This window comes from Hypomesus transpacificus, unplaced genomic scaffold (genome assembly GCF_021917145.1).
Source record: "Hypomesus transpacificus isolate Combined female unplaced genomic scaffold, fHypTra1 scaffold_133, whole genome shotgun sequence".
Classification (NCBI taxonomy): domain Eukaryota; kingdom Metazoa; phylum Chordata; class Actinopteri; order Osmeriformes; family Osmeridae; genus Hypomesus; species Hypomesus transpacificus.
In genome coordinates, this window is record NW_025813709.1 from 428,605 (window position 1) to 454,030 (window position 25,426).

Genomic DNA, 25,426 nt, shown 5'->3' on the forward strand with positions numbered 1-25,426 from the left:
CAATAAAAAGCCAAACATTTTGGCTTCACCCATGGTATCTTAGAAGATAGAGTCTGCTCCCCCATTATGTTTGATCCTTTTTCTTTTGGATTCCAGTTTCTTTAACCAATGCTATAGTAAGACAGTAATTCATTACTATTTGATAAGACATCTTAATCATTTGCTACTCTACATGTCTAAGTCATTTCGATTATAAGACTTAATTATGAGACAGTTTGTCGTTGTGTTTGTTAATAAATATTGTTAAAGATATTATTTTTATACAATTACATTTTAATGGTTAAAGAACACATAATAATTGTGAGATAAGTTTGAATGATTCACTTGAAATAAGTCATCATTAGAGGATTGTAAGTCTTATATCATCATAATTATTATCTGTAACCGTTCCTTAAAAAAAATCAGTACGTCAGACCCTGACCTGGAAGTGCTCCGGTATTGTTGCTCAACTGAAGAAGTCTGCTTTCTGCATTCGCAACATCAATGGGTTTTATTGGGAATCAGTTACACACTGTCTAAAGATTGCAGAATCTAAAGTAGGTATTTCGTTCGATTGTGTTCGTGTAAAATTGATTGTCAAAGTTTGAAAATGTTGAAAGGATTCTTGAAGTAGTAGCTAGTAGTAGCTTGCTGCTAGCTAGGTAGCTCCCGTCAGCTTTGGTAGCTTTAGCTGCCTTAGCTTGGTTTGATGGGCTAGTTGTAGTGGCTCTGGTGACTTAAAATTAACTAGGCAGCTGTATTGTTTTTTCCACAAAATGTGTAGGGTAACTATTTTAGGCTAGCTACTACACCTTAGCGCTGCTGGAAGTTGTTGGAAGTTTTGTCGATTCAATTATATCGAAGTGAGTCTCTCAGCGTCAGTGAACAAGAGGTGCTTGAGCTTGATGCGTTTTGTTAGATGCGCATTACTGATTGCATATCAACATGATGGTTAGATAAGAGGTTTATTGCGCATCAGATTATTAAAGCTTTTTTTTTTTTTTCTGAAGAATAACCAAACCAAGCCGAGGAGGCTTGAACTGAACTGCGCATCTCGGTAGCCAGTCGCAACAGAGAAGTAGCTAACTAGCTAGCCTAGCTAGCTTCAGCTGCACCAACAACAAAACGCCGGCATGTATAATCCTCACCACCATCACCAGCAGCAGCAGCAACAGCAACAACAGTTTCACCAACATCTACGACAGCTACAGCAACTGTTCCACCAGCAGCCTCCGCCGCCGCCGCCGCCTCCTCCACCACCTCAACCCCCACCGTCGCACCATGTTGCTCATCACCACCACCAAGCAGGACGGTAAGCTTCTGAACTCGAGGTCGGTGATCAACAGGCCCCTCTTTCTCCTAGTTTCGGCAGGTGCAACAAATGTAGGCGACCATCGCATACACAATACTTAAAATCTTATATTCACTTGATATCTTAAGTAGATTGTATTTTTTTCTATTTCATGTTTCACTAGCTGTTAATGTTTTGCCAGCATGCTTGTTCATGTTATCCCATGTCTGTGGTTTTGGAACAGGCCCATGACAGTGCCCCCCCAAGGCCCACCTCCCCCCCGTATGGTCAACCTCTGCCAGGCTACCCAGACCACCATCCTGGCTCCCAACCCCATGCTGCAGGGAGCCCTGCTAATGCAGCAGATGCAGGGTAGGTCTGCTCTCCTGTCGTCATCCTCATATAGAACTGGATGTCAAGTGTTGATCAGGGTTACGGTCATATGCTGATTTGTGTGTGTTGTAGCATTGGGCTGTTTACCTTCAGTAGGCTGTTTACCTTCAGTAGGCTGTTTACCTTCAGTAGGCTGTTTACATCCCTGTGGGCTGTTTACCTTTAGTGGGCTAACCCTAACCCAGCGTCACTTTGTATGCATCTAAGACACATCCCCTCCCGTGTCTCTCCTTCTCCTCTCCTTTTCTCCCCCTCCCCCTGTGTCTCTCCCCCTTCTCCTCTCCTTTTCTCCCCCTCCCCCTGTGTCTCTCCTCCTTCTCCTCTCCTTTTCTCCCCCTCCCCCTGTGTCTCTCCCCCTTCTCCTCTCCTTTTCTCCCCCTCCCCCTGTGTCTCTCCCCCTTTCTTTCCGCCTCCTCCAGGGAACATGCGGGGGTATGCCATGGGGGGGCAGCAGTTTCGCCAGTTCTTCTCTGCGGGGGCGCGGGCCTCCCTCCTGGGGCCTGTCCCCATGGGTGTGGCCATCAAGACCCCCCACATGGGCTTCCCTGCACGCCACTTCCACCCTCATGCTCGCTACTACAACAACATGGTAAACATGGCCACCAGCCCAAACCTCTCGTGTCTGTCCTAGTATTGTGTGGTGTGATGGTGTTGTGGTGAGCTGATGGTGGTGTTGGTGCTGCAGGAGTTTTCCTCCTGGCAGGGGGGGAGGAAGCGGGACAGCGAGCAGCGAGCCTCCGGCAGCGCAGACTCACTTCCCGCCAGCAGCGCTGATGCACTTCCTGCCAGCAGCGCTGATGCACTTCCTGTGGCAGTCGGCTCTGTGGGGGGGAGCAGTGACCACACCCTCAGAGGTAGGGTTAGGGACCTCAGCTGCCCTCTACCCCCCTCCCCTATCCCACCCCCCCCCTATCCCACCCACTCCAGTATGTGAGAAAGAAGCATAAACTAGCCTAGTCTACACTGTGGAAGTGCTAGATGTGAAGAACAGTAATCCTATGTGCAGTTGAGTAAGGAGGTCTGTGCTGCAGGGAGAGGAGGAGCGTGTGGTGCGTCTCTTACTGTTTCCTGTTTTCCCCCAGATGGAGGAGTGGGGGGGTTAGACGCGCCCCCTGAGCCCCCCGAGGAGGAGCCGGCCCTGAAGAAGCTGCGGACAGAGAGGTGAGTGGGAGGCTGGGGCCCCCCCGGGCCCCCCATCAAGGATGAGACACGCCCGTCCATTACCCATGAGCCATTGTTTTGTAGTTGTAACTTGCTCATGAACACCAACATGGGGCAGCTAACGGTGTCAAGATTGTTGGTTTCTTCCTGTGTTCTTTCATACTTCCTGTACTCTTTCTTTCTGTCTCGCTCAGCTCAGAGGAGCCTATGGAGCGGTCCACTGTGCAGACAGCGGGGGTGCTGGGTGGTGTGGAGTGTAAGAGCCCTGCAACAGACAGCCAGCCTGGAGGTGAACACACCCTTCTCTACTTTTGGACTCTTCCAAGTCTCCTCAGTGCAGACCCTTCATACACTCAGAATCTGATCATTAAAAACATAAATTCACTTGTTAATCTCTCCACTTTGGATAACAGGATCTGCTAAATTCGCACATTGTTAATACAAATGTATGTAGTAATTAGTGCTGTCAAACGATGAAAATATTTAATCGCATTAATGTCACAATTAACTGGCGATTAATCGCACATTTTTATCTATTCTAAATGTCCCTTGATTTCTTTTTGTCCCGTTTTTTTTCTAATTTTAAAGCTCTTATCAACCATGGAAAAGTGGATCGGATTGCTTAATGCAAATGTTTTTTTTTAAAATTGAAAACAACATTGCAATCGCCTGGCTTTGACGAGGCATCAGCTGTGTGATTGGCCATCAAGTGGTATTTCAGACTGGACGTGCTGCGATGATAGCTCAGTTCACAACGACAAAATACACAGATCACTCTGGTCTTGTCAATGGAACCATTTGGCAACTTTTTAAAAGTAAAATTTCAATTCAGAATCTTATTGGCATCCATTTCGGCGTCTCGCGCTCGCCATCCACTCAAAACGTTAAGTTAGCTTACTACTCTTTAGCCGGCTCGCAAGCCCAAACAAGTGTGTGTGGCGTGCCTGTTGTTTTGTTTCCAGTCTAGCTAAATCCAGTGAGGTGTTGTCGATTTTCTAACGTCAGTAGTTGTTGCAACAGCATGTGAAAAAAACTAAAAAGTTTGCTAGGCCAAAAAGAACGTTAATCGCGCAATAAAAAATTGACACTGTTAATTTGGGGCATAATAACGCTTTAAACTGACAGCACTAGTAGTAATGTGAAGAAACTACAAAGGGTATTGAAATGTAAGATGTGAATATGGTCGTGTAGTGTGAAACTTGGATGACCAGGCCGGAGGTAAACTCTCCCATGTCTCTTCCCCAGACTGTGAGCTCCTAGAGGAGGGAGGCAGCACCGCCGAGGCTGCGGAGGCCCTGGAGGAGAGCAGGGCTGTGGAGGTGAGGAGGGCTGTGGAGGAGAGCAGGGCTGTGGAGGAGAGGAGGGTTGTGGAGGAGAGGCGGGCTGTGGAGGAGAGGAGGGTTGTGGAGGAGAGCAGGGCCCTGGAGGAGAGCAGGGCCCTGGAGGAGAGCAGGGCTGTGGAGGTGAGGAGGGCTGTGGAGGTGAGGAGGGCTGTGGAGGAGAGCAGGGCCCTGGAGGAGAGCAGGGCCCTGGAGGAGAGCAGGGCTGTGGAGGTGAGGAGGGCTGTGGAAGAGAGCAGGGCTGTGGAGGAGAGCAGGGCTGTGGAGGTGAGGAGGGCTGTGGAGGAGAGGAGGGCTGTGGAGGAGAGGAGGGCTGTGGAGGTGAGGAGGGCTGTGGAGGTGAGGAGGGCTGTGGAGGTGAGGAGGGCTGTGGAGGTGAGGAGGGCTGTGGAGGTGAGGAGGGCTGTGGAGGAGAGGAGGGCTGTGGAGGAGAGTAGGGCTGTGGAGGGGAGGACGGCTGTGGAGGGGAGGAGGGCTGTGGAGGGGAGGACGGCTATGGAGGAGAGCAGGGCCCTAGAGGTGAGCAGGGCCGTGGAGGAGAGCAGGGCCGTGGAGGAGAGCAGGGCCGTGGAGGAGAGCAGGGCTGTGGAGGGGAGCAGGGCTGTGGAGGGGAGGAGGGCTGTGGAGGGGAGGACGGCTATGGAGGAGAGCAGGGCCCTAGAGGTGAGCAGGGCTGTGGAGGTGAGCAGGGCTGTGGAGGGGAGGAGGGCTGTGGAGGAGAGCAGGGCCCTAGAGGTGAGCAGGGCTGTGGAGGTGAGCAGGGCTGTGGAGGGGAGCAGGGCTGTGGAGGGGAGGAGGGCTGTGGAGGGGAGGAGGGCTGTGGAGGAGAGCAGGGTTGTGGAGGTGAGCAGGGCTGTGGAGGAGAGCAGGGTTGTGGAGGTGATCAGGGCTGTGGAGGAGGAGGGCTGAATGTAAATATCTCTATATACGCTCTCTCTGTGCGCGTGTGTGGAAAAAGCAGGTCGAGAGAGGAGAGCTGAACCTGCAGGACTCTGAGGAGGCTGGGGCAGAGGCCAGAGGGGAGGCTGGGGCAGAGGCCAGAGGGGAGGCTGGGGCAGAGGCCAGAGGAGAGGCTGGCCCCCTGCCAGGCCCCCAAGAGGAGGGGAGCGGCGAGGCAGCTAACAGGTTCTACTGCTACATCTGCAACATCACCTGCCACAACCAGCAGGTACTAAGGACACCCTGCACTCTCTCTCTCTCACACACACAACGGTACTTTTGGTAAATATAGGGGACCTTACTGTGTTATTGCTGAAAGATTGTGGAGGTGAGGAGGGTTTGTGGAGGAGAGGAGGGCTGTGGTGGAGAGGAGGGCTGTAATATCTTAATAGCTTCTTGTAAGTCACTTTGGATAAAAGCGTCTGCTAAATGAATAAATGTATGTATAAAGTATGGGACCTTGCTGACGTTGTTTAAGCCGAACAGCTTTAACATCAGTGTAATGGACTGAGTGAGCTGTGTAACAGCTTGTGAGTGTGTGTGTGTGTGTGTGTGTGTGTGTAGAACTTCCAGGGCCACATGAACGGCCTGTCCCACCAGCAGAAGATGATGGAGATCCAGCACATGAGCAATGCCTGCTTGGTCACACTGCTGCCCCGCGTACAGGAGACCCTGCAGGGCGCACGCCGGGACGGGTACACACACACATCTACACACACTACATGCTTCACCCTAGTGTGTGTGTTTCAGGGAGAAGAGACCAGACACACACACACTACATGCTTCACCCTAGTGTGTGTGTTTCAGGGAGAAGAGACCAGACACACGCGCACACACACACTACATGCTTCACCCTAGTGTGTGTGTTTCAGGGAGAAGAGACCAGACACACACACATCTACACACACTACATGCTTCACCCTAGTGTGTGTGTTTCAGGGAGAAGAGACCAGACACACACACATCTACACACACTACATGCTTCACCCTAGTGTGTGTGTTTCAGGGAGAAGAGACCAGACACATGCGCACACACACACTATACATGCTTCACCCTAGTGTGTGTGTTTCAGGGAGAAGAGACCAGACACACACACACACTCACACACACACACACACTATACATGCTTCACACTAGTGTGTGTGTGTGTTTCAGGGAGAAGAGACCAGGGCTGCAGCGATGGTGTGCCTCCTGTCAGACACATTTCACCAGCAATGTCCTGGAACACCGCCGGACCAAGGAGCACAAGGTCTGATTACACTGCCCTCACTTCCTGTCACACTGGCCTCACTTCCTGTTACACTGCCTTCACACTGTCCTCACTTCCTGTCACACTGCCCTCACTTCCTGTCACACTGCCCTCACTCTGTCACACTGCCCTCACTTCCTGTCACACTGTCCTCACTTCCTGTCACACTGCCCTCACTCTGTCACACTGTCCTCACTTCCTGTTTCACTGTCCTCACTTCCTGTCACACTGCCCTCACTCTGTCACACTGCCCTCACTGTCACACTGCCCTGACAATAGGTGCGTTTGACATGACCCGACTTCATGCAGCGCTGCAGCCAGGTGCAGGCGGCTGACTTGAAACAGTGAATTCTGGTTAGACTTTTTGTCCAACTTGAGACGGAAAAAAATAAACAAGTGCCAAAGGGAAGACCCATAAGAGCATGCAGTTATACAAGTTACAAATTAAAACAACATGAATCACAAAAAGTGCAGGACCGTACCTGTAGAAGAACAATCAACAGTAAAATATTTCACAGCAAGTACAAGACTTAACTTCGTTATAACTAACCTACAAGAGCAACAAGTCACTCAATAAGAGTCATTGTGATCCTGGAGGAAACCACTTCCTGTTGCTTGTCCAAGCACTTGTCCTCTCCAAGTTGGACTACTGCAACTCGCTGCTCGCCGGTCTCCCATCATGCGCAACCCGCCCTCTTCAGAGAATTCAGAATGCAGCGGCCCGTCTGGTCTACAATCTACCCAGACGCTCCCACGTTACCCCGCTCCTCATCTCCCTCCACTGGCTACCCATAACGGCCCGCATCAGATTCAAGACCCTGGTACTGACCTTCCGAGCAGTGAACGGGACTGCGCCCGACTACATCAAGTCTCTCCTGCAGCCTTACACCCCCACCCGCCACCTACGGTCTTCTTCAGACAACCGCCTGGTGGTCCCACCTCTCAAGACCGCCCGGTCCCAGCACAAGCTCTTCTCCTGCCTGGCACCCCAGTGGTGGAATCAACTCCCCACCTCCATCAGAGACACGGACTGTCTCTCCACCTTCAAGAGAAGGCTCAAGACGCACTTGTTCCGGGAGTACAATGGTACTTAGGAATGGTTTGCTGAACCCAACGCTAGTTTCCTCAAGGTTCACAATGACTCTTGCTTAGACTGTTGACTTGTTGGTTAGTGGTAGCTGATTTAAACTGTTGTATTCTTTTTTTTTTGTTGTTGTTTTTTTGTTAATCCTATTTTTATTGCTTTCCTACAGGTACACCTGCACTTAGAGATTAATGTTGTGTAATTTTAACTTGTTTAACTACATGCTCTTATGGTTTCTTCCCTTTAGCACTATTTTTTGGTTGTTCACAATATGTACTTCTTGTTTTTGACTACCCGCAATGCTGTGGGGCTATCTTGTTGTTATTATCAGTGACCTATGCACTTTGTGAAGCTCTCTCTTGGAAGTCGCTTTGGATAAAAGCGTCTGCTAAATGAATAAATGTAAATGTAAATGTTACACTGTCCTCACCTCCTGTTTCACTGCCCTCACTCTGTTCCACTCCCCTCACTCTGTCACACTGCGGTCACTCCAGCAGAGCATGCTGTACCCTGTGCTTGGTAGCTGACTAGGATGTAGCCAGGATGTAACCAGGATGTAACCAGGATGTAACCAGGATGTAACCAGGATGTAACCCTCGCCCTGTGCTTGTCCCCAGCGCTCCAGCTGCACGGCCAGCCCCTCCTGCACGGTGTGCAAGAGGCTCTTCAGGACTCCTCGTCTGTTTGTGCAGCACATGCAGTCTGACGAGCACAGGCAGCTGGTGCAGGAGGTGTGTGTCACCCTAACCCTCAGTCACTAAGGAGACACAATCAGCTTTCTCCATGTTGACTATGCTGTTAAATGTTACTCTACCACAATAGTTAGAAATACAGTTTGTCCTGGATTAACTTTCATTCTCTCTCATCTCTCTTTCCTTCTTTTCTGATTGCAGCTTCGAGAAGAGAGCGGAACTGAGGCCCTGGCCGAGATGGTTGCCATGGATGCAGACGGCTGCTATGTTGACGATGGGGAGGAAGAGGAGGAGGGGGAGCAGGTCAGCTCTGACAGACAGGTAAGTCTGTGTGCACACCTTTAGCTTTTACCTAACCCTAAGTGATGGACGAAGTTAGACGTAAAGTGTAGTACAGGAGGTGAGTTGATATAACTACAGTACAGGAGGTGAGATGATATAACTACAGTACAGGAGGTGAGATGATATAACTACAGTACAGGAGGTGAGATGATATAACTACAGTAGAGGAGGTGAGATGATATAACTACAGTAGAGGAGGGGAGATGATATAACTACAGTAGAGGAGGTGAGATGATATAACTACAGTAGAGGAGGTGAGATGATATAACTACAGTAGAGGAGGTGAGATGATATAACTACAGTACAGGAGGTGAGATGATATAACTACAGTAGAGGAGGTGAGATGATATAACTACAGTACAGGAGGTGAGATGATATAAGGTCCTGAGGTGATGTGATGGTACCGTCCTACAGGAGGGCAGCCGGCGGGAGGTGGCCCTGGAGGACATGGCAGATGATGAGGAGCACCAGCCAGACACGGTGTATGGTGAGGAACCTCCTCCTCGCTCTCTTCTCCTCCATGCTGTCTCCTCCTCCTCCTCGCTGTCTCCTCCTCGCTGTCTCCTCCTCCTCGCTGTCTTCTCTTCCTCCTCGCTGTCTTCTCCTCCTCCTCGCTGTCTCCTCCTCCTCCTCGCTGTCTCCTCCTCGCTGTCTTCTTCTCCTCCTCTTCGCTGTCTCTTCCTCATCCTCGCTGTCTCCTTCTCCTTCACCTCGCTTTCATGTCCTCCTCCTCGCTGTCTCCTCCTCCTCTTCGCTATCTCTTCCTCATCCTCGCTGTCTCCTTCTCCTTCACCTCGCTGTGTCCTCCTCCTCGACTCCCGCTCCCCCTGTGTGTCTTGAAGCATTGTCACATCCTATGTTGCTTTCTGTTGCAGGCTCCAGCTTCATGGTTCCTGTGGCTGGCTTCCTTTGCCGCCTCTGTCACCAGTTCTACCACTTCGAGTCGTCCGCCCGGCACACACACTGCACGTCCCTCGAGCACTTCAACAACCTCAAGGTTGGTTGTCTGCAAGCGGCAACAGAAAACGCCCAGTTACTCAAAGCTAAGCTGAAGATAAATATTTTAAGCAGAAGGTAAAACTTAATGTCCCTCTGTCCCACCCTCCCTCTGTCCCTCCCTCCCTCTAAAACAGAAGTTCAGAAGCCTGCAGAGCCCGAAGGCTGCAGCGCCCCCCCTGGACCCGCTGGCAGAGGCCAGCCTGGACGGTCTGGAGGAGAGTGGTGGCAACCTGAGCTCAGGGTCTGAGTGCCTCTCTGGGGATGAGCTTCTGGAGTCAGACGTGGAGGAGCCAGGCCTCAATCACTCTGCCCTGCTGCAGCCTACCGTCAGCATCACCAGGCTGGCCTCCAGCCTCCTGCTCCAGCCTCAGGACCACCAAGACCCTCAGTCCCCCCAGGAACCCCAGCCCCAAGACTCCCAGTCCCCCCAGCCTCAGGACCACCAAGAACCCCAGCCCCAAGACAACCAGCCCCCCCAAGGCTTGTTCATACCAGTACAAGAAGATCCCCCCTCGCCCAGCCCCCCTGCAGACCAACCCTCCACCAGCCCCCCTGCAGACCTCCCCTCCACCAGCCCCCCTGCAGACCTCCCCTCCACCAGCCCCCCTGCAGACCTCCCCTCCACCAGCCCCCCTGCAGACCTCCCCTCCACCAGCCCCCCTGCAGACCTCCCCTCCACCAGCCCCCCTGCAGACCTCCCCTCCACCAGCCCCCCTGCAGACCCAGAGGAGGAGATCCTGTTCCAGGGCAGCCCAGAGCAGCTCTGCCCCCTGGGGCTGGAGGTGACGGGAGAGGAGGCTGCCTCTAACCCTGCCTTGGTTCCAGGAGAGGCAGAAAAGGTGGAGGAGGAGGTGAAAGCTCCTGTCCCTGAAGAGAAGCCCAGCATGGGGAAGGCTAAAGCTCCTCCCAAGCGCAGGTCTGGCAGGGCAGCGAGGAGGCGGTGAAGGGTGGTGAGAGATGCCCGGCGGATCTCAGCTGTGAAGGTGCGTTACAAAGACACACTCCCCTCATTCAGAAAGATTCCTGGCTCCTCTAAACTGTTGGGACTCACTGAGCAGCTGTGGGTGCATTTAACAGCAACATGACTGCAGTAGTGGAATCAGAAAACAAATCATGTTACTTCTTAAAGTGTTAAATGAATCATGTGGGGGAAAAAGGGGGGTCGATTTCAGCTCGATTAACACGTGGTGTTGTAGGTAGCAACATCCAAACAGCTGACAAAGCTGGTGCTGTTGAACAAGGTCTTTATTTTCACATTGTGGCTCTAGAGAAGTGCCGTCTTCTAGTGAGGTTTTAGAATGTAGCAGCTCTGCTGATCTCAGTTCAGCATTTTTAGCAGGTGACTTGATCTGAAACTATTGTGTGGGATACTAAAAAAAATTATATAAAAAAATAAAATACATTAAAAAAAATACGAAACAAGGATTTGAACGGTACTTTTGCTTGATCTGATCCTAGTTTTGAAGTGCTTTTCGTCATCGACAGTGTCACCTTAACCAGGAAGCCCCTGAACTGTAGACTTCTCAGGCTCTCATTGAGACCGTTCTAGATGGGGAGGGTTTTAACTGAGCCAGAGTCTCAGAACCCCATGGTGCTGGTGCTGCCGGCTGTGGGGGCTATGGTAACAGCAGGCCAGGACGCCATCTCTCAGTCCTACCAGGAAGCAGTATCAGACAGCTGGGATCCCAGTATCCAATCAGCTATTTCCTGTTGCCAGTGCTGGAATGTATCACCTGTCGTGGTTACTGTCCTTTTGTCGGATATTCAGATTGTGCCGGATCTTGGAAGTGGAATCTTTTTGCTTGTATTTCCTAAATCAAATTCCTTAATCCAGTAGTGATCTTCCAGGTAGGCTACCTCAAATGCATGTATCCAGGAGAGGGGGCGTTTCTCCTAGCCCACACGACAGCCACCCCGCTGGTTACTACAAATGCCAGGGGTTTGTGACGTGTAAGTCACAGACTGCACCTTCAAAACAAAGTTCCACAAGACCAGAAAACTGTCCTTTTTAGATACAATTTTAGCTTTGGCCTACAGTAGAGCAGGTTTTACTCTTGTTTTGATTAAACGGTTGCAAAATATTTTTATGCAATGTTCAGCTTTCATTCTCATTTCCCTTGCTGATGGGAACATTCACCAGTTCTAAGTGGACCATGTCAGTGTGGTCATGCTGGACCCAACAGCTAACCCTTCTGGACAGAAGGCTTAATGATGCTCACACCAGCCAACTGACAAATGTGCTTTGTACTGTATATGAGGTGTGGATAGTTTATTGATGAATCACTCTACCTTAACTTTGTTGCTTTTGTCATTTGTTTTGCACCCACCCCTCACAATACCCTCAAACCTCATTTGCTCCAACGCACTGGACTACATGGAATACATGTAATACTGTGTACGAGCATCTCTAGTTTGGCCTCATCGTTCCACTGGTGTCATTTCTAGAACTGTTCCACTGGTGACAGTTCTAGAACTGTCCAGAGGACACGCCTCTCGTTGGCCAGACGCCGTGTGTGAAGCAGACTTGCAGCTACAGGATGAATAACCAGCAGCTCACCCACCGTAGGAGCACCAGCGCTAGAACCATCCATCACTCCACTGCTGGCAACATCTTGCTTCCTTCTTCATAGCAAGTACATGTCCAACTCCAACAGTGCAGTTGGGGATTCTGTATTTGATTTCACTAAATTGTGTAGCTCTGTTTCATTTACAAATGTTTTCCCCTTTTTGAAATGAGGGAATTCGATCTTGGGATGTGTGACAGTAGAGTAGTGTAACACTGATGTGCTGCAGCAGTAAATGGCCAGTTTGAGGAACAGAGAGGAGAGAGGGCTGGGCATGTGAGAAAGGGTGGCTACAATGCTGGTCCTTTTTAGATCCAGCTCAACTAAATCAAAAATAAACTTCAAACAAAAGCTGTATGTTTCCTAATGTATTTTTATTCTGCAAATGACATATGAACAAGTGATGTTTTCTAGAAGCTGCAAGTTTATTGTATTTTTGGATGTTTGTTTTCTGTATTGGGGTCATTTTAATTTATAATAAAATATTTGACAATTGCTTGCCACATTGATTCATATCTGTTTACTATTCACCTTGAACAGTTATACAATACAACGACTTAACTAGCTAGATATACTGGAGAAATCAAGACAGCGAACCACACAACCAGATTTAATGCATAGGTTAATGATTAAGAAGAGGATATACATTGATTAGCAAATCAATGGAAAAACTCGGAGGAACGATGAAAGGAGTCAGCATTTGGCTCATTTTGTACTTAATAGCAGGAACCGTACTGAGGGTGCTGACTAGTACCAGATAAGAATACGGAAGTGCTACATAATTGGGACAACGAACATAACAAAGCCCCTTTCCATCCTACACGATGTGTCTGCACTACAGCACACTTCCGGAAACGTTCACACGGGTGGGTGGAATGTTGCCGAGGACTTATGGGAAGAGCTCTAGCCTCGCTTTACGTTATAGTCCGTTACAGCTGAACAATGTTGCTGTGTTAACGTCCGACTCTTCACTCTGACTCCCCGCCCTTTTCAGCTTCGGCAGGTGAGGACTCGTCCTGCAGCGGTTTATCCTCCGCGGAGGCCGTGGTAGCGCTCTGCTGGGCTCGCATCTCATGTCTCACCTGCCGGTTAGCCGCGAGTAACTCCTGCAGTTTGCCGTTCAAAGAGTCGTTGCGCTCCTCCAAGTCATCCAAACACGAGTTGATCTGATCCAGCATTGAATTGATGGCTGCGTACTCTTCCAAGAGAGTGGAGAGTATGGGAATTAATTAGTTTTCAAGTTGCCAAACCGGACCCTAGCTTTAGTAGGCTAATTAACCTTAAGATAGAAAATACGTCCGTCTTAGAATAATACTAGTTGTGTCATGGTGCACTAGTTCTCTTGCACAGTCATGCCAACACACCTCGTGATGTCTGACACACAAAAATATTTGATGAAGCACAATATTTCAGTATTTCTGAACATGACAGCGCTTTATGGCAAACATAACGGATTACACATGTAATCTAGCTACTGTGGGGTTTTTATATTCCTTCAACAGGCAATTTCATGTCAATGAATCGAAAACGTTGAGGCAGATATGCAGTCAAAAGTGATCGTAGCCAGAAACACAAGCCAGAAATATACCTTCTACGCTGAACTCGTCCTCGTCGTCAATAATGCCGTCGTCAATAGAGAGGTCGGGATCTCCATTTGGTCCTGACATTGTTTGTGAATGTTATTGAAATGGTCAAGCTACTGTGCTAACTGTATAGTTCAGGTAGGCCAGCCACTCACAGTACGAGATGTTATAGATGCAAGTACACCAATATTGATGTGTATCCTGAGAATACGCATCTATCGAGCGTCAATGGATAAAATAGAGAAGAGAGACAGATCATTGATTTGTGACAGATGAAGTGGACTGTGCTCCTAGCTTGATTTCTACTGTCAGCTGACTGGGGTCCGACTAGTCTCGAGGTTACCTACTGTGATGCCTACAAGTAATTGTCAAATCAATAACACAAAACTGACAGGACAAACGTACATTTGCATTAATAGCTACGTTTTGCGTCTTTGTGAATTGATATAGATATTTCGCCAAGAACATAAAACTATTGTATATGGTAAGAGATTTTACACGACGGGCTATTTCGTGGTCTTCTTGGCTGTGTTTACGTTACGATGAACCGTCAGTAGATGGCGCCATAGTGCGATTTGCATCTGCTGCGGTCGAAAACGTTCCAGGAGAAGAGAACCCACATGTGTGCAAATTGTCAGTGGTGTAGCAATTTCTTAGTTTCTTTTGAATATGGACGAGCTACCAGCAGACCTTAAAGCCTTCCTTCTCAATCACCCATTTCTTCAACTGACGGATTGCAAAAAGGTGTGCTGGCTATTAACTTGAATTATGTGGTTGCTTAATGATAAACTAATTGCTAACTTGCTAGCTACCGTTTGCCAGGTCTCTGCTACCATTCGCTGCACACCTGTGTTCTTATGGACCAAGCTCGCCAACGACAACGTTTTCTGACTCCCCTCTTCTGGTTATTATTAGATAAAATGCTCTCTCAACGGACATGAGTTCCCTTGCAGTCTTACAGAGCTACAGAACTTCACCAAGGGAAAGAAGTACGAGAAACTAAGCGCCACAGCAGAGTTCAACTACAGCCAATATGAACCGCATGTAGTACCGAGCACGAAACAAGCGTGAGTACTGGGCTCGGATTCGTGGTAGATTATCTTTAAGGAGCTCGCGGATAGGCCCTAGGGTTTCATAGTTGGGTATATACTAATTTCAACTGTTATCCGACCTCTTGTTTATTAAAGAACATTAGAACCTAAGTCATTTATTGTCATTACCTTTGGCCTAGCCATTGGTTCTCTTTTCCTCGTAATAATGTGTAGTTAACGATTCCGTTGAACTCCGTGAATGACTTTTTGGGGGAAGGCTCAATATGCTAAATCAATTGCATTATTTTGTCCCTGCTCAATAAGTACTGCATACCTGTGTACCCCAGGAATCAGCTGTTCTGTAAACTGACGCTCCGACACATCAACCGCCTGCCGCACCATGTCCTGCGGCACGTCAACGGAAAACGCTTCAAGCGGTCACTAGAAAAATGTTAGTTCACATGCACACGTTTCATTATGTTGAAGGTCTTGGACATGATAACTTAAATAAACTCTTGGTCTCAACCATTTTGAGATGGTCCTTCCACTAATGTCCTGAAGCAATGGATTTCACATCAGTAACAAATGTCACATCTTCCACAGTATTAGCCTACTTCTAGTTATACATTAAATATTGATGCCATCCATTACGTTATATGTGATTCATTTAGCAGATGTGTACATCCAACATCTCCTGAGACGGATGTTTCTCTGTGTGTACCCTGCCCTTCCCCAGATGAGGAGTGTGTGCAGCAGGGCGTGGAGTTCGTCCCGGTGTGCCTGCAGAAGAAGAGACCCAGAGACAGCGGGGGGGAGAGGGCCCGGGGGCGCCATGGCCAGCGGGGGAGCGCCCCGTGGGAACCCAGCACCAGCGACGACGGGGGGAGTGACTCTGAGGACAGCATGAGTGACCTGTACCCCTGTTAGTACTGCTGCACCCCAGCAGGACTGCTGGAACCTAACTAGTACTGCTGTACAGTTTGCTGAGTGTTTATGGATTCTGATTGGCTGTTTGATGCTGTGAGAGGACAGCTGAATACTTGGTCAGTAACGTGTGTACTGGTGAGGCTGATGGGGAGGCCTGGTGGAGACTGACACTTTGATGGCTCTGTTCTTGTAGCGTCCATGTTTTCTGCAGAAGAGACAATAAAGGATCAGGAAGAACAGACAAAGGAGGATGACTTTCAAACAGATGAGGAGGAAATGGAAGTAGATAAACAGGCTCCACAGAAACGCAGAAAGGTCAGCGTCTTTTATCTTCCACAACAATTTATAATCGAGGCTGGTGTCTCATTGTATTGGTGACATTGTTGTCATTTTGGCCTCTACAGGTTCAAGCTTGTCGTTTCCAGAAAAAGTTCAAGAACCACAAGGAAAGAAAAGGCGCAAATAACGGCGCAAAGATTACAAATGGAAAATAAAAAACTTTCTTGACTGTCATTCCAGACTGTTCTTGTTAAGCTTTTAGAGTCACATGGAAAACAAACATGTAAGATTTAACATGTGTGTGTATATATAGTTTATAATGTTTCCACTTCAGACGTGAAACACCAATAATTATATTTATGTATTTTTTTGCGTTATCGTCAAAGCTATTTTCCCATAAAGGAGAGCGGTTGCATATTGTTTACTATCTTGCTGAGAGCCGCTGTCGCACAGGGATTGACGTAGGCAGAAGGAGGCGGAGACAAATCTCACCACATGCAGAGCAGTGTTTTTGCAGATCGTGTTTCATTTTGGATCATACCTAACATTATCAGATTACGCGATTGTGAGTATGCATTAAAATGTCTTGAGTGGGATTGTCAGATTGCATGTTCTGTCATTCTCGTGTTGCACTTATCATCGCAACATCAACACAAGTGGGGGAGGGAACCGCACAAAGACGGGCAGTCCCTTCCATGGTTCCTACGGGAGTCTCCTCCCTGCCATAGTCATGTTAAATCAAACCTTGTTTGAAAAGGAAATGTATTACATTATATGTATGTACTTATTCCCTGTTTACACACCTTTTGTTAGATTATTGAAATAAATAGAAACGCAGCATTTGGCAAGCGTGAAAACAGTGTCCTCGCTGTAATTAATTAGCTAAATAGTTGATGCGAGTTGTGCACACAAATAAACCTTCCTACCGTTTAGTGCTGAAGCTGTTAGCTGTTTGTGCCATGATTTACCGGGGATAAGAATTGACAGTGTTTCTAACATTTGACTTTATTCACTTGTTACAGGAACGCAAATAATCTGGAGTCTAACCTGTGCAGCTGGAGGACATGGCCACATCATCTCCACGCTTCACATGGTGTGACTGCCGGAAGCATAAGATCCCCGTGAAGGACACCCACGAGCTGTGTCTGCACTGCTTGGGCCTCCAGCATGCTAAGGAGGCTGTGCTGGAGTATGGCAAGTGTCCCCACTGTGCAAGCATGGACTGGAGCACCTGCATCAACCGTCTGACCAAGGTGCAGGAGGTGATGCACCGGGAGAGCCAGCAGCGGAAGCACGAGGCGGCACGCTCCGAGGTCCAGCCCAAGCCTGAGGCCTCCGCAGCCCCCATCAGCCTGCCCAAAGCTGAGCTGGACCCAGGCCCCACCCTGCCACCTGCCCACCTCTCCCCCGCTGCCTCCGCCCACCCCTCCAGCATTCCAGTCGTGTTCACCCTCCTCCCGCCTCCCCCGCCCCAGACGGTCCTCGGTCCCGGGGGAGCCAGAGCTGCTTACCTGTCCCAGCTGGCTGTGCAGCAGTCCGCTGACTCCACCCCCTCCATCAGCCACCTGGGCCCTCACAGCCTCACCGCCATCTCACGCAAACGCCGCCACTTCTCCTCATGTCGCTCCCGGTGCTCTCAGCGGGCCAAGAGAAGCCGGGCGGGGCACAGGCAGAGGCACTCCCCCTCCTCCTCCTCTTCCCCCTGCTGGAGCTCCGGGGAGGACTCGTGTGCATCGGGGACGGGACAGAGGTCCGGGCGGGGGACGGGCCGGGGCGGGCAGAGGCACCATGAGCTGCTTGAGGCGCTGCAGCAGAGGCTGGTTGCCCAGCAACAGGCTGTGCACATGCAGTGGAGTCTCCTGGATAAACGCATCGAGGCTCTGGAGAGGAGACCAGTGGAAGCCGCTGCGCTGCTCTCTGTGTCCTCCCAGACCTCCTCCGATCCTCAGAAGACGTCATGGGACGCGCAGCAGCAGAGGGAACAGTCGGGCTCGTCCAGTGAGCAGCTGGTCACAGCTTCCATCACCGTGGTGAAACAGGAAGAGGAGCCTTCATCCATCTCATCCGTCTCCAGGCCTTTGAGCGACGCAGAGCGGGAGGAGGCCTCCCAGTCTGCAGACGCCCTCTCCCAGCAGGACCTGCTGGAGGCCAAGGAGCTGCAGAGTCTGGTGGCGCGAGCAGCCAGCTACCTGGGTGTAGACTTCCCCAGCTCAGCCTCTGGCCCTCCAGACCCCACCATGGTGCCTGAGTTTGAGGACCTGGTCCAGAGCAGCTGGCAGAACCCGGCCAGCTCGCTGCCCCACCGGGAACACCTGTCCCGGATGTACCGCCTCCACGACTGGCAGTCCCCTGCCTACCAGCAGATGCCGCAGGTCAGCTGCTTCATGTCGGCCATCTTCCAGGCGGTGACGCCCTCGGAGAAGAAGGACTCGCCGCTGCCAGCGGAGCAGCTGCGTGTGACGGAGACGCTGGTGGAGAAGATGTACGAGACGGGCGGAATGCTGGCCAAGACGGCCAACTACCTGCGCTACCTGTCGGACTACCAGAGACGGCTGCTGGAGGAGGTGGCCAAGGACCAGCACGCCCAGCGCTTCGGGACCGTTCTGGACGAGCTGAAGCTCATCGGACAGTTCACCCTCCTCATGTCGTCCCACCAGGCGGAGCTCTCAGGGAGGGTCATGTCGGCTTCAGTGGCTGTCCGCAGGCAGATCTGGATGGCCAAGACCAGCTACACTGACTCTCTGAAGGCCACAGTGGCTGACCTTCCCTTCGTGGTCAGCCATGCCTTTGGGGTGGGATCTGGCCCCAGCTCCTCTGGGTCGGCATGCAAGCAGGAGGTGGCCGAGGGCTAGTCTGAGGAGATAGCTGAGGAGCTAGCCTGAGGAGCTTAGCTGAGGAGCTAGCCTGAGGAGCTAGCCTGAGGAGATAGCTGAGGAGCTAGCCTGAGGAGATAGCTGAGGAGCTAGCCTGAGGAGCTAGCTGTTCCTAATGGTTACAGCTACAGAATCAAGGACTGACAGTGTGTTAGATATCCACTAGATAGTATTCTGCAGTTTATCAATTATTTCATGTTGTGTTTGTTTTTCTTTACAATAAGATGTTTTTCACATGATTATAGGTAGTCTTTTTAAACAGTCAAACGTTCACTGCCCTCTACCTCACTCCCACTGTTCGGCAGAGATTGATTTTTAAAGTAGTCAACAATAAAAGTGCCCTGACTACTTTACTCTGGTCATTGAATCTACCTTCTTGGGGTTCACACTTAAGCTTGGGATTGTTACCTGTCTAAAATGTTAAACCTTGTATGCTGCTATACTTGCAGTCTCCTCGTCTCACTACTTGAGATAATGCTCTATAATTGTTTGCTATGTTGGTCACAATCTGACATTAACCTCAACAGAAGACTATAGTATTTACTTGTGTACCTAGTCCTAGAGAATTGGGCAGACGGTGTGCCCGTGCGTGAGTATCTTGAGTATACGTGGCAAGCAGCGGTTGCAGAACCGTAGGGGGCTATCGTAGGCACGCGAGGCATTGTGGGGCGGAGGCGGCCTTCTCTGTTGAGACAGGCGAGATTTGTAGCAGTAAATAACAAGAGAAACGAACTTTCACAATAGCGAATAATCTGCTCGACATCAATATAGATTTGTTATTAACCTAGATATAGTAAGACATGGGTCAGGAGGATCTCATGAACACGGCGGAAGACGTCGCAGACCAGGTAACGGGGTTTAACGGAATGCATTTGTGAGCCCGTTAGCTAGCTTGATCATTCACCAAACAGAAGTGGAGCTAGCTAACGTTAGATTCTTGCCAGCCAGCTGCTAGCTAATTAATTAGTTCACACAAGTTTTTCTAGCGAATTAAATAGCATGTAGGCTGTGCATCTAGTCGAATAGGCTGTGCATCTAGTCGAATCTAGGCGAATGTAATTTTTCAATCAGTGAGTGTTTGCTCCTGCAGAGCTCGACTAAGCCAGCTAACGTGCCTTTGGCTTGCTTGATACACGAGAAATATGAATTTAGCCTCTGATAATATACTTTGCAGTACGTGGTTTAATTATCCAACTAGATGGCTACATTTACATTTGAGACATTTCTGTGTGGTGATAATCACATTTTGAAAAAGCACGTAGATTGCGCAATAGCAACTCAATAGTTACTAGTACTTTCAACTTTCAGATCAGCTTTGCCAGTGTGGGGTTTATCCCGTGTCGGTGCACGGAGGCCTTCCAATGTCGTGTTGTAGTTTGAAGTGTTTCTCTGTAATAGCTGCTTGTTGGGACACAGCTCTGGTAGTTGGTGTTAGCAACCAGACTGCTTGTACCCTCAAGTAACCTAGTGTTGTGCGGGTACAACCGCATGTTTGTGGCTGTAATGTTGGCCTGATGTTCCATAACTTCGTGGCCTGCTTGTAAGAACTACTGGGCTCTGTGGATGAAGTTGCAATCCCCTCGGAATGTCCTGGCCTATATAGGGGGTTGTGAGGCTGGCATAGTTCAGGTTACAGGACTGGGACTAGTTTGAGGAGTGGACAGGAAGAGTTTCACTCCACTAGATGACGGCTCACTGGTGAGAACAGCTCGCGCATCTGGGCTGGGGGAGCACAGCTCCCCCCTTCTCTTCTAAAGGAGGTAAGGTGATGTTGAACTGCTTCCACCCCTCCTCTGACAGGTGAGAGAGGTGTCTGCTTGTAGGTAACCAGTACACAGTCACCGAACACTTGCCCTCTCTAACGCTGCCTGCAGGCTGTTGTGTTGACGTGTGGTTGGAAACCTATAATAACAGTTTAAGCTTGCCCGTTATCAGCTTTGTCAAACAAGGGGACACCACATTCCAGCTAACATTTCTGTGCAAATAATTCTAGTATGGCCTGGAGCCATGCTGTCACAACAACCTCAGGCTAATCCTGATTGTCTGCCTAGCCCTTCCATTCATACAGATCTCTTGTGGGAGTTGTTGGGGATGTGATTGGCTGGCTGGCCCGGGCAGTACTGATGTGATTGGCTGTCTCCCTGACAGTGCTGATGTGAATGGCTCTCTGGCCCAGCCAGTGCTGATGTGGACAGGAAGGAGGGAGGGGCCAGGGCTGTGGTTGTTCTCAGTTTGGATTAAAGATCCTTCAGGAAGTTCTGTGGGAGACTGTAGGGAATATAGGTCAGGAGTTGTAACATTTATCACCTTGAACATATTGTAACAATAATGTCGTGATATATTCACTTAGCAGATTTGAACTTGGGAAGTCATGATGTGTAAGCTAATGTTCTACCATTGATCCCTACCCTCTCCCCTGTAAGATGTGGATGATATGGAAGGGTAATGACCTATAGACGGTGTCTGTAGTGTTTCCTGCAGGAGAGGATGCTACCGTACAGTCAGGGGTTAACAAACACGTCTCTGGCCACGTGTCCTTTGGGCAAGTGAGACTGATTCAAAGTTTCTAAAGGTTTGAAAAAAGTGTTTGAAATAAAGGTTTGAAAAATAGTTTCAACAAAACGTTTTGAAATTTGAAAAAAAACATATGCGTTTTTATTTAAAAAAAAAAAGATTTTCATCATTGATGAGGACTCTACTGTACTCGACTCTGCTTTATTCTGTTGTAGGATTCTCTGTTCTCCTCTCTCCTTTCACTGTGTGTGGAAAAAAAAGTTTTGAATGGTTTGGAAAAAATATATAGCAAATAGTTTTGAAAGGTTTGCCAAATATTTAAAATAGAAATATCGGACAAGTTCAGTCTTCATAATACTTGTCCTACCATTTTTTTCACTTGTCCCGGACAATCGGACACACCTGTTTAACCCACTCTCACCCATGCCCTCTCCTCTCCCTAGTTCCTACGCGTGACCAAGCAGTACCTGCCTCACCTGGCACGCCTGTGTCTCATCAGCACCTTCCTGGAGGACGGCATCAGGATGTGGTTCCAGTGGAGCGAGCAGAGAGACTACATCGAGGCCACCTGGGGCTGCGGTTACTTCCTGGCCACCTCCTTTGTGCTGCTCAACCTTGTTGGACAGCTGGGTAAGGGGGGGGGGGGGGCTGGATTGGGAGTAAGGGGGCATGTGGCAGGAGAGATGGGGGGGCTGGATTGGGAGCAAGGGGGCACGTGGCAGGAGAGATGGGGGGGGCTGGGTAGTATGGCTGGAGATGGCAGAGGCTGGTCGTTATGAATGAGTCCAATAATATCTCATAACCTCCTGCAGGAGGGTGTGTTCTCATCCTCAGTAGAAACTTTGTACAGTACGCCTGCTTTGGACTGTTCGGAATCATAGCTCTACAGGTCAGTCTGCTTATCTGGCTCTCTTCTCTCTATATTCATCAGGCATGTTCATCTTTCTTCATTTCTACCTCTAAATATCTTTTTTTCCCACCAGACTGTTGCATACAGCATTTTATGGGATCTTAAATTTCTGATGAGGTATGTATCTTTGTCTTCATCAAGTTTGACGGCTGTGTTTCTAAACGTGTGAGGCTACGTGTATGATCTGCTGTCTGACTAACATCTGCTCATCTGCTGTCTGCCTAACATCTGCTCATCTGCTGTCTGACTAACATCTGCTCATCTGCTGTCTGCCTAACATCTGCTCATCTGCTGTCTGCCTAACATCTGCTCATCTGCTGTCTGCCTAACATCTGCTCATCTGCTGTCTGACTAACATCTGCTCATCTGCTGTCTGACTAACATCTGCTCATCTGCTGTCTGACTAACATCTGCTCATCTGCTGTCTGACTAACATCTGCTCATCTGCTGTCTGCCTAACATCTGCTCATCTGCTGTCTGACTAACATCTGCTCATCTGCTGTCTGCCTAACATCTGCTCATCTGCTGTCTGACTAACATCTGCTCATCTGCTGTCTGACTAACATCTGCTCATCTGCTGTCTGCCTAACATCTGCTCATCTGCTGTCTGACTAACATCTGCTCATCTGCTGTCTGCCTAACATCTGCTCATCTGCTGTCTGACTAACATCTGCTCATCTGCTGTCTGACTAACATCTGCTCATCTGCTGTCTGACTAACATCTGCTCATCTGCTGTCTGACTAACATCTGCTGATCAAACTTTGTTTGATTTTCCCTCGGTCCCTCTCTCTCCTCTCCACTCTCCCTTCTCCTCTCTCCTCTCCTCTCTTCCCTCTCCCACCCTGGTCCCTCTCTTCCCTCTCCTCCTTCTCCTCTCCTCCCCCCTCTCCTCCTTCTCCTCTCCTCCCCCTTCTCCCCCTTCTCCTCTCCTCCCCCCTCTCCCCCTTCTCCTTTCCTCCCCCCTCTTCTCCTCTCCTCCCCCCTCTCCCCCTTCTCCTCTCCTCCCCCCTCTCCCCCTTCTCCTCTCCTCCCCCCTCTTCTCCTCTCCTCCCCCCTATCCTCCTTCTCCTCTCCTCCCCCTTATCCTCCTCCTCCTCTCCTCCCCCCTATCCTCCTTCTCCTCTCCTCCCCTCTATCCTCCTTCTCCTCTCCTCCCCAGGAACCTGGCCCTGGGTGGAGGTTTGCTGCTGCTGCTGGCTGAGTCTCGGTCTGAGGGGAAGAGCATGTTCGCGGGGGTTCCCTCCATGGGGGAGAGCTCCCCTAAGCAGTACATGCAGCTGGGAGGCCGTGTGCTGCTGGTGCTCATGTTCATGACCCTGCTGCACTTTGACCCCAGCTTCTTCTCTGTGAGTGGGGAGGGTGGGGTCAGGGTTGGGAGGGGAGGGGGGGGCATCAGGGTTAGGAGGGGAGGAGAGGGGGCATCAGGGTTAGGAGGGGGGGGGGGGCTGGGAGGGAAGGAGGAGGAGGACCCATCCGATTTGCTGTACTTTCTGCACTGTCACATATTGCTGCAGGGCAGACAGACACACACACTTTATTATAGTTCAAGGAAATGTGTCTGTTTAGGGTCTCTCACTAACACAAACATTACATAGATACAATTTACACACACAATACAGACACATTGTCAGTGTGCTATCAGTGCTCTCATGCTAGATTTCTTCCCCCAGATCCTCCAGAACCTGGTGGGCACGGCCCTCATCGTGCTGGTGGCTGTGGGCTTCAAGACCAAGCTGGCCGCCCTCACTCTGGTCCTCTGGCTCCTGGCCATCAACGTCTACTTCAACGCCTTCTGGAGCGTTCCGGCCTACAAGCCCATGCACGACTTCCTGAAGTACGACTTCTTCCAGACCACCTCCGTGATTGGAGGCCTGCTGCTGGTGGTGGCTCTGGGCCCCGGGGGCGTGTCCATGGACGAGAAGAAGAAGGAGTGGTAGAGGAGGGGGGGGTTAAGGGAGGAGTGGAGGAGAGGGTGATGATAGAAGTGGAGGAGAGAGAGAGAGTGATGATAGTAGTGGAAGGGGAGAGAGAGGGGTGGGGAGGAGAGGGGCAGTGGGGGGAAGGAGAGACCATAGCACCACCACTGACCCCAGGACACCACTGCCCCTTGGGGGACAGTCCTCTGGCCAATCACAGCCCCCCAGGGACAGTCTTCTGGCCAATCACAACCAGTCACATGAGTCCCCTCTGACATGCCTCATTTCTTCTCCCATTGTCTTTAGTTTTCAGTTTTTTTCTTTTCGGTTGATACTGGATTTTTTATACAGCTATTTATGGCAGTTTGTCCAGGTGGCAAGAAAAATAAACGGTACAATAATCTATGTCACAAGAGCAAGGTAGCTAACTTGTGATGTGGTGGAGTTTTAGAAAATAGTCTGTTCTGACTTTGGAAGGTATGTCTATGACCTTGTATAAACAAATGTTATTCCATAACTTTAACAAACATATTTGTGAATAAATGCAAAAGTGTTGAGTATGTATCAGAGGTACCTGTGAAGATATCATTCTTACCCTTACCCTTACCTGCTCTAACCCTTACCTGCTCCAACCCTAACCCTTACCTGCTCTAACCCTAACCCTTACCTGCTCTAACCCTAACCCTTACCTGCTCTAACCCTAACCTGCTCTGTGGGAAAGACGGTCTGTGACTCAACTTACTGATCTCGAGATCTCAGGCACTGAAAAACAAAACCGGTTCCCCCTCTCTGAACCGATGTTCCTTTGCACGAGTGTGTGTGTGTGTGTGTGTGGGGGGGGGGGGGGGGGGGGGGGGGGGGGGTTACATCGCACACTAATTGGTGGATTGAAGTTGCTCTTGATTGAAAATCGAAACCCATTTGTTAGTACTGGACGTCTCTGCTGTACGCCTGAATAGTGGACTGTGTTTGATCTGGGCAATAGGGGGAGATACGTTTGTGAAACGCCATATTATTACATCTAGAGACGCCGAACTGAACACAAGCTGCGCTCACCTAGACTTTGTTTAAGCTCTGTATAAGAAAAAAATGATCTGTGTAATAATTTTTTCAGACGTTTATGATGTATTTTTGATCATTTTTTTGGTTGTTTTGTTTAGTTTTTTGGGGAGATCATGGCGATGGAATAAAGATGCAAAAACAACTTTTTCTCTCTGTTATACTTTTAGCAGGAGAGTGTTCAGTCTGTCCAGACGGGAAATCTGTTTTAGTGTGAAGGCAGTGAACAGAGAACGCATTAACGGCTCTGTTGATAAACTAGTAAGAGCTTACCGCGTGTTCCATAGACAATCAAATTG

General features: G+C 49.6%; 5 protein-coding genes across 6 annotated transcripts; 4 read left to right on the forward strand and 1 right to left on the reverse strand.

Annotated features, from left to right (window-relative positions):
- Positions 1-409: 409 nt before the first annotated feature.
- ciz1a (cdkn1a interacting zinc finger protein 1a) lies at positions 410-10,414 on the forward strand. The gene is made up of 17 exons (XM_047050963.1): positions 410-536; positions 990-1,291; positions 1,515-1,642; positions 2,083-2,252; positions 2,349-2,517; positions 2,746-2,824; positions 3,019-3,113; positions 4,070-4,143; positions 5,126-5,332; positions 5,668-5,798; positions 6,260-6,353; positions 8,055-8,168; positions 8,331-8,450; positions 8,886-8,958; positions 9,347-9,468; positions 9,605-10,044; positions 10,180-10,414. The coding sequence occupies exons 2-17, from the start codon at positions 1,113-1,115 to the stop codon at positions 10,412-10,414; spliced, it is 2,430 nt and encodes an 809-aa protein (XP_046906919.1). The 5' UTR covers positions 410-536; positions 990-1,112.
- A 1,783-nt stretch (positions 10,415-12,197) lies between these two features.
- Positions 12,198-14,169, reverse strand: bbln (bublin coiled coil protein). Its single transcript, XM_047050996.1, has 2 exons — positions 13,623-14,169; positions 12,198-13,232 (listed from the first exon to the last, which is right to left on the reverse strand). Exons 1-2 carry the CDS (start codon positions 13,699-13,701, stop codon positions 13,003-13,005), a joined length of 309 nt encoding a protein of 102 aa, XP_046906952.1. The 5' UTR covers positions 13,702-14,169; the 3' UTR covers positions 12,198-13,002.
- Positions 14,170-14,184: 15 nt separating this feature from the next.
- Positions 14,185-16,069, forward strand: surf2 (surfeit 2). Its single transcript, XM_047050995.1, has 6 exons — positions 14,185-14,361; positions 14,533-14,684; positions 14,996-15,099; positions 15,385-15,570; positions 15,769-15,890; positions 15,980-16,069. Exons 1-6 carry the CDS (start codon positions 14,287-14,289, stop codon positions 16,067-16,069), a joined length of 729 nt encoding a protein of 242 aa, XP_046906951.1. The 5' UTR covers positions 14,185-14,286.
- A 29-nt stretch (positions 16,070-16,098) lies between these two features.
- LOC124488343 lies at positions 16,099-19,068 on the forward strand. 2 transcript variants are annotated; one of them, XM_047050994.1, is made up of 2 exons: positions 16,099-16,137; positions 16,877-19,068. In XM_047050994.1, exon 2 carries the CDS (start codon positions 16,919-16,921, stop codon positions 18,704-18,706), a length of 1,788 nt encoding a protein of 595 aa, XP_046906950.1. In that variant the 5' UTR covers positions 16,099-16,137; positions 16,877-16,918; the 3' UTR covers positions 18,707-19,068. The 2 variants fall into 2 exon arrangements, with proteins under 2 accessions (XP_046906950.1, XP_046906949.1); XM_047050993.1 differs by lacking the exon at positions 16,099-16,137 and adding an exon at positions 16,333-16,419.
- Positions 19,069-19,358: 290 nt separating this feature from the next.
- surf4 (surfeit 4) lies at positions 19,359-25,272 on the forward strand. Its single transcript, XM_047050972.1, has 6 exons — positions 19,359-19,575; positions 21,685-21,871; positions 22,054-22,130; positions 22,225-22,268; positions 23,312-23,498; positions 23,823-25,272. The coding sequence occupies exons 1-6, from the start codon at positions 19,528-19,530 to the stop codon at positions 24,087-24,089; spliced, it is 810 nt and encodes a 269-aa protein (XP_046906928.1). The 5' UTR covers positions 19,359-19,527; the 3' UTR covers positions 24,090-25,272.
- The last annotated feature ends 154 nt before the right edge of the window (positions 25,273-25,426 follow it).

What these genes read in the sequence shown, in the direction of transcription:
- surf2 (XM_047050995.1), top strand. Translation starts at nt 14,287, where the DNA reads ATGGACGAGCTACCAGCAGACCTTAAAGCCTTCCTTCTCAATCACCCA. An exon ending in CAAGCGGTCACTAGAAAAAT is followed by an intron (nt 15,100 to 15,384) that starts GTTAGTTCACAT and finishes GCCCTTCCCCAG; the next exon opens with ATGAGGAGTGTGTGCAGCAG. An exon ending in CTCCACAGAAACGCAGAAAG is followed by an intron (nt 15,891 to 15,979) that starts GTCAGCGTCTTT and finishes TGGCCTCTACAG; the next exon opens with GTTCAAGCTTGTCGTTTCCA.
- LOC124488343 (XM_047050994.1), top strand. Translation starts at nt 16,919, where the DNA reads ATGGCCACATCATCTCCACGCTTCACATGGTGTGACTGCCGGAAGCAT.
- ciz1a (XM_047050963.1), top strand. Translation starts at nt 1,113, where the DNA reads ATGTATAATCCTCACCACCATCACCAGCAGCAGCAGCAACAGCAACAA. An exon ending in CTCGCTACTACAACAACATG is followed by an intron (nt 2,253 to 2,348) that starts GTAAACATGGCC and finishes TTGGTGCTGCAG; the next exon opens with GAGTTTTCCTCCTGGCAGGG. An exon ending in TCACCTGCCACAACCAGCAG is followed by an intron (nt 5,333 to 5,667) that starts GTACTAAGGACA and finishes GTGTGTGTGTAG; the next exon opens with AACTTCCAGGGCCACATGAA.
- surf4 (XM_047050972.1), top strand. Translation starts at nt 19,528, where the DNA reads ATGGGTCAGGAGGATCTCATGAACACGGCGGAAGACGTCGCAGACCAG. An exon ending in CAACCTTGTTGGACAGCTGG is followed by an intron (nt 21,872 to 22,053) that starts GTAAGGGGGGGG and finishes AACCTCCTGCAG; the next exon opens with GAGGGTGTGTTCTCATCCTC. An exon ending in TTGACCCCAGCTTCTTCTCT is followed by an intron (nt 23,499 to 23,822) that starts GTGAGTGGGGAG and finishes TTCTTCCCCCAG; the next exon opens with ATCCTCCAGAACCTGGTGGG.
- bbln (XM_047050996.1), bottom strand. Translation starts at nt 13,701, where the DNA reads ATGTCAGGACCAAATGGAGATCCCGACCTCTCTATTGACGACGGCATT. An exon ending in GGACGAGTTCAGCGTAGAAG is followed by an intron (nt 13,233 to 13,622) that starts GTATATTTCTGG and finishes CTCTCTTGGAAG; the next exon opens with AGTACGCAGCCATCAATTCA.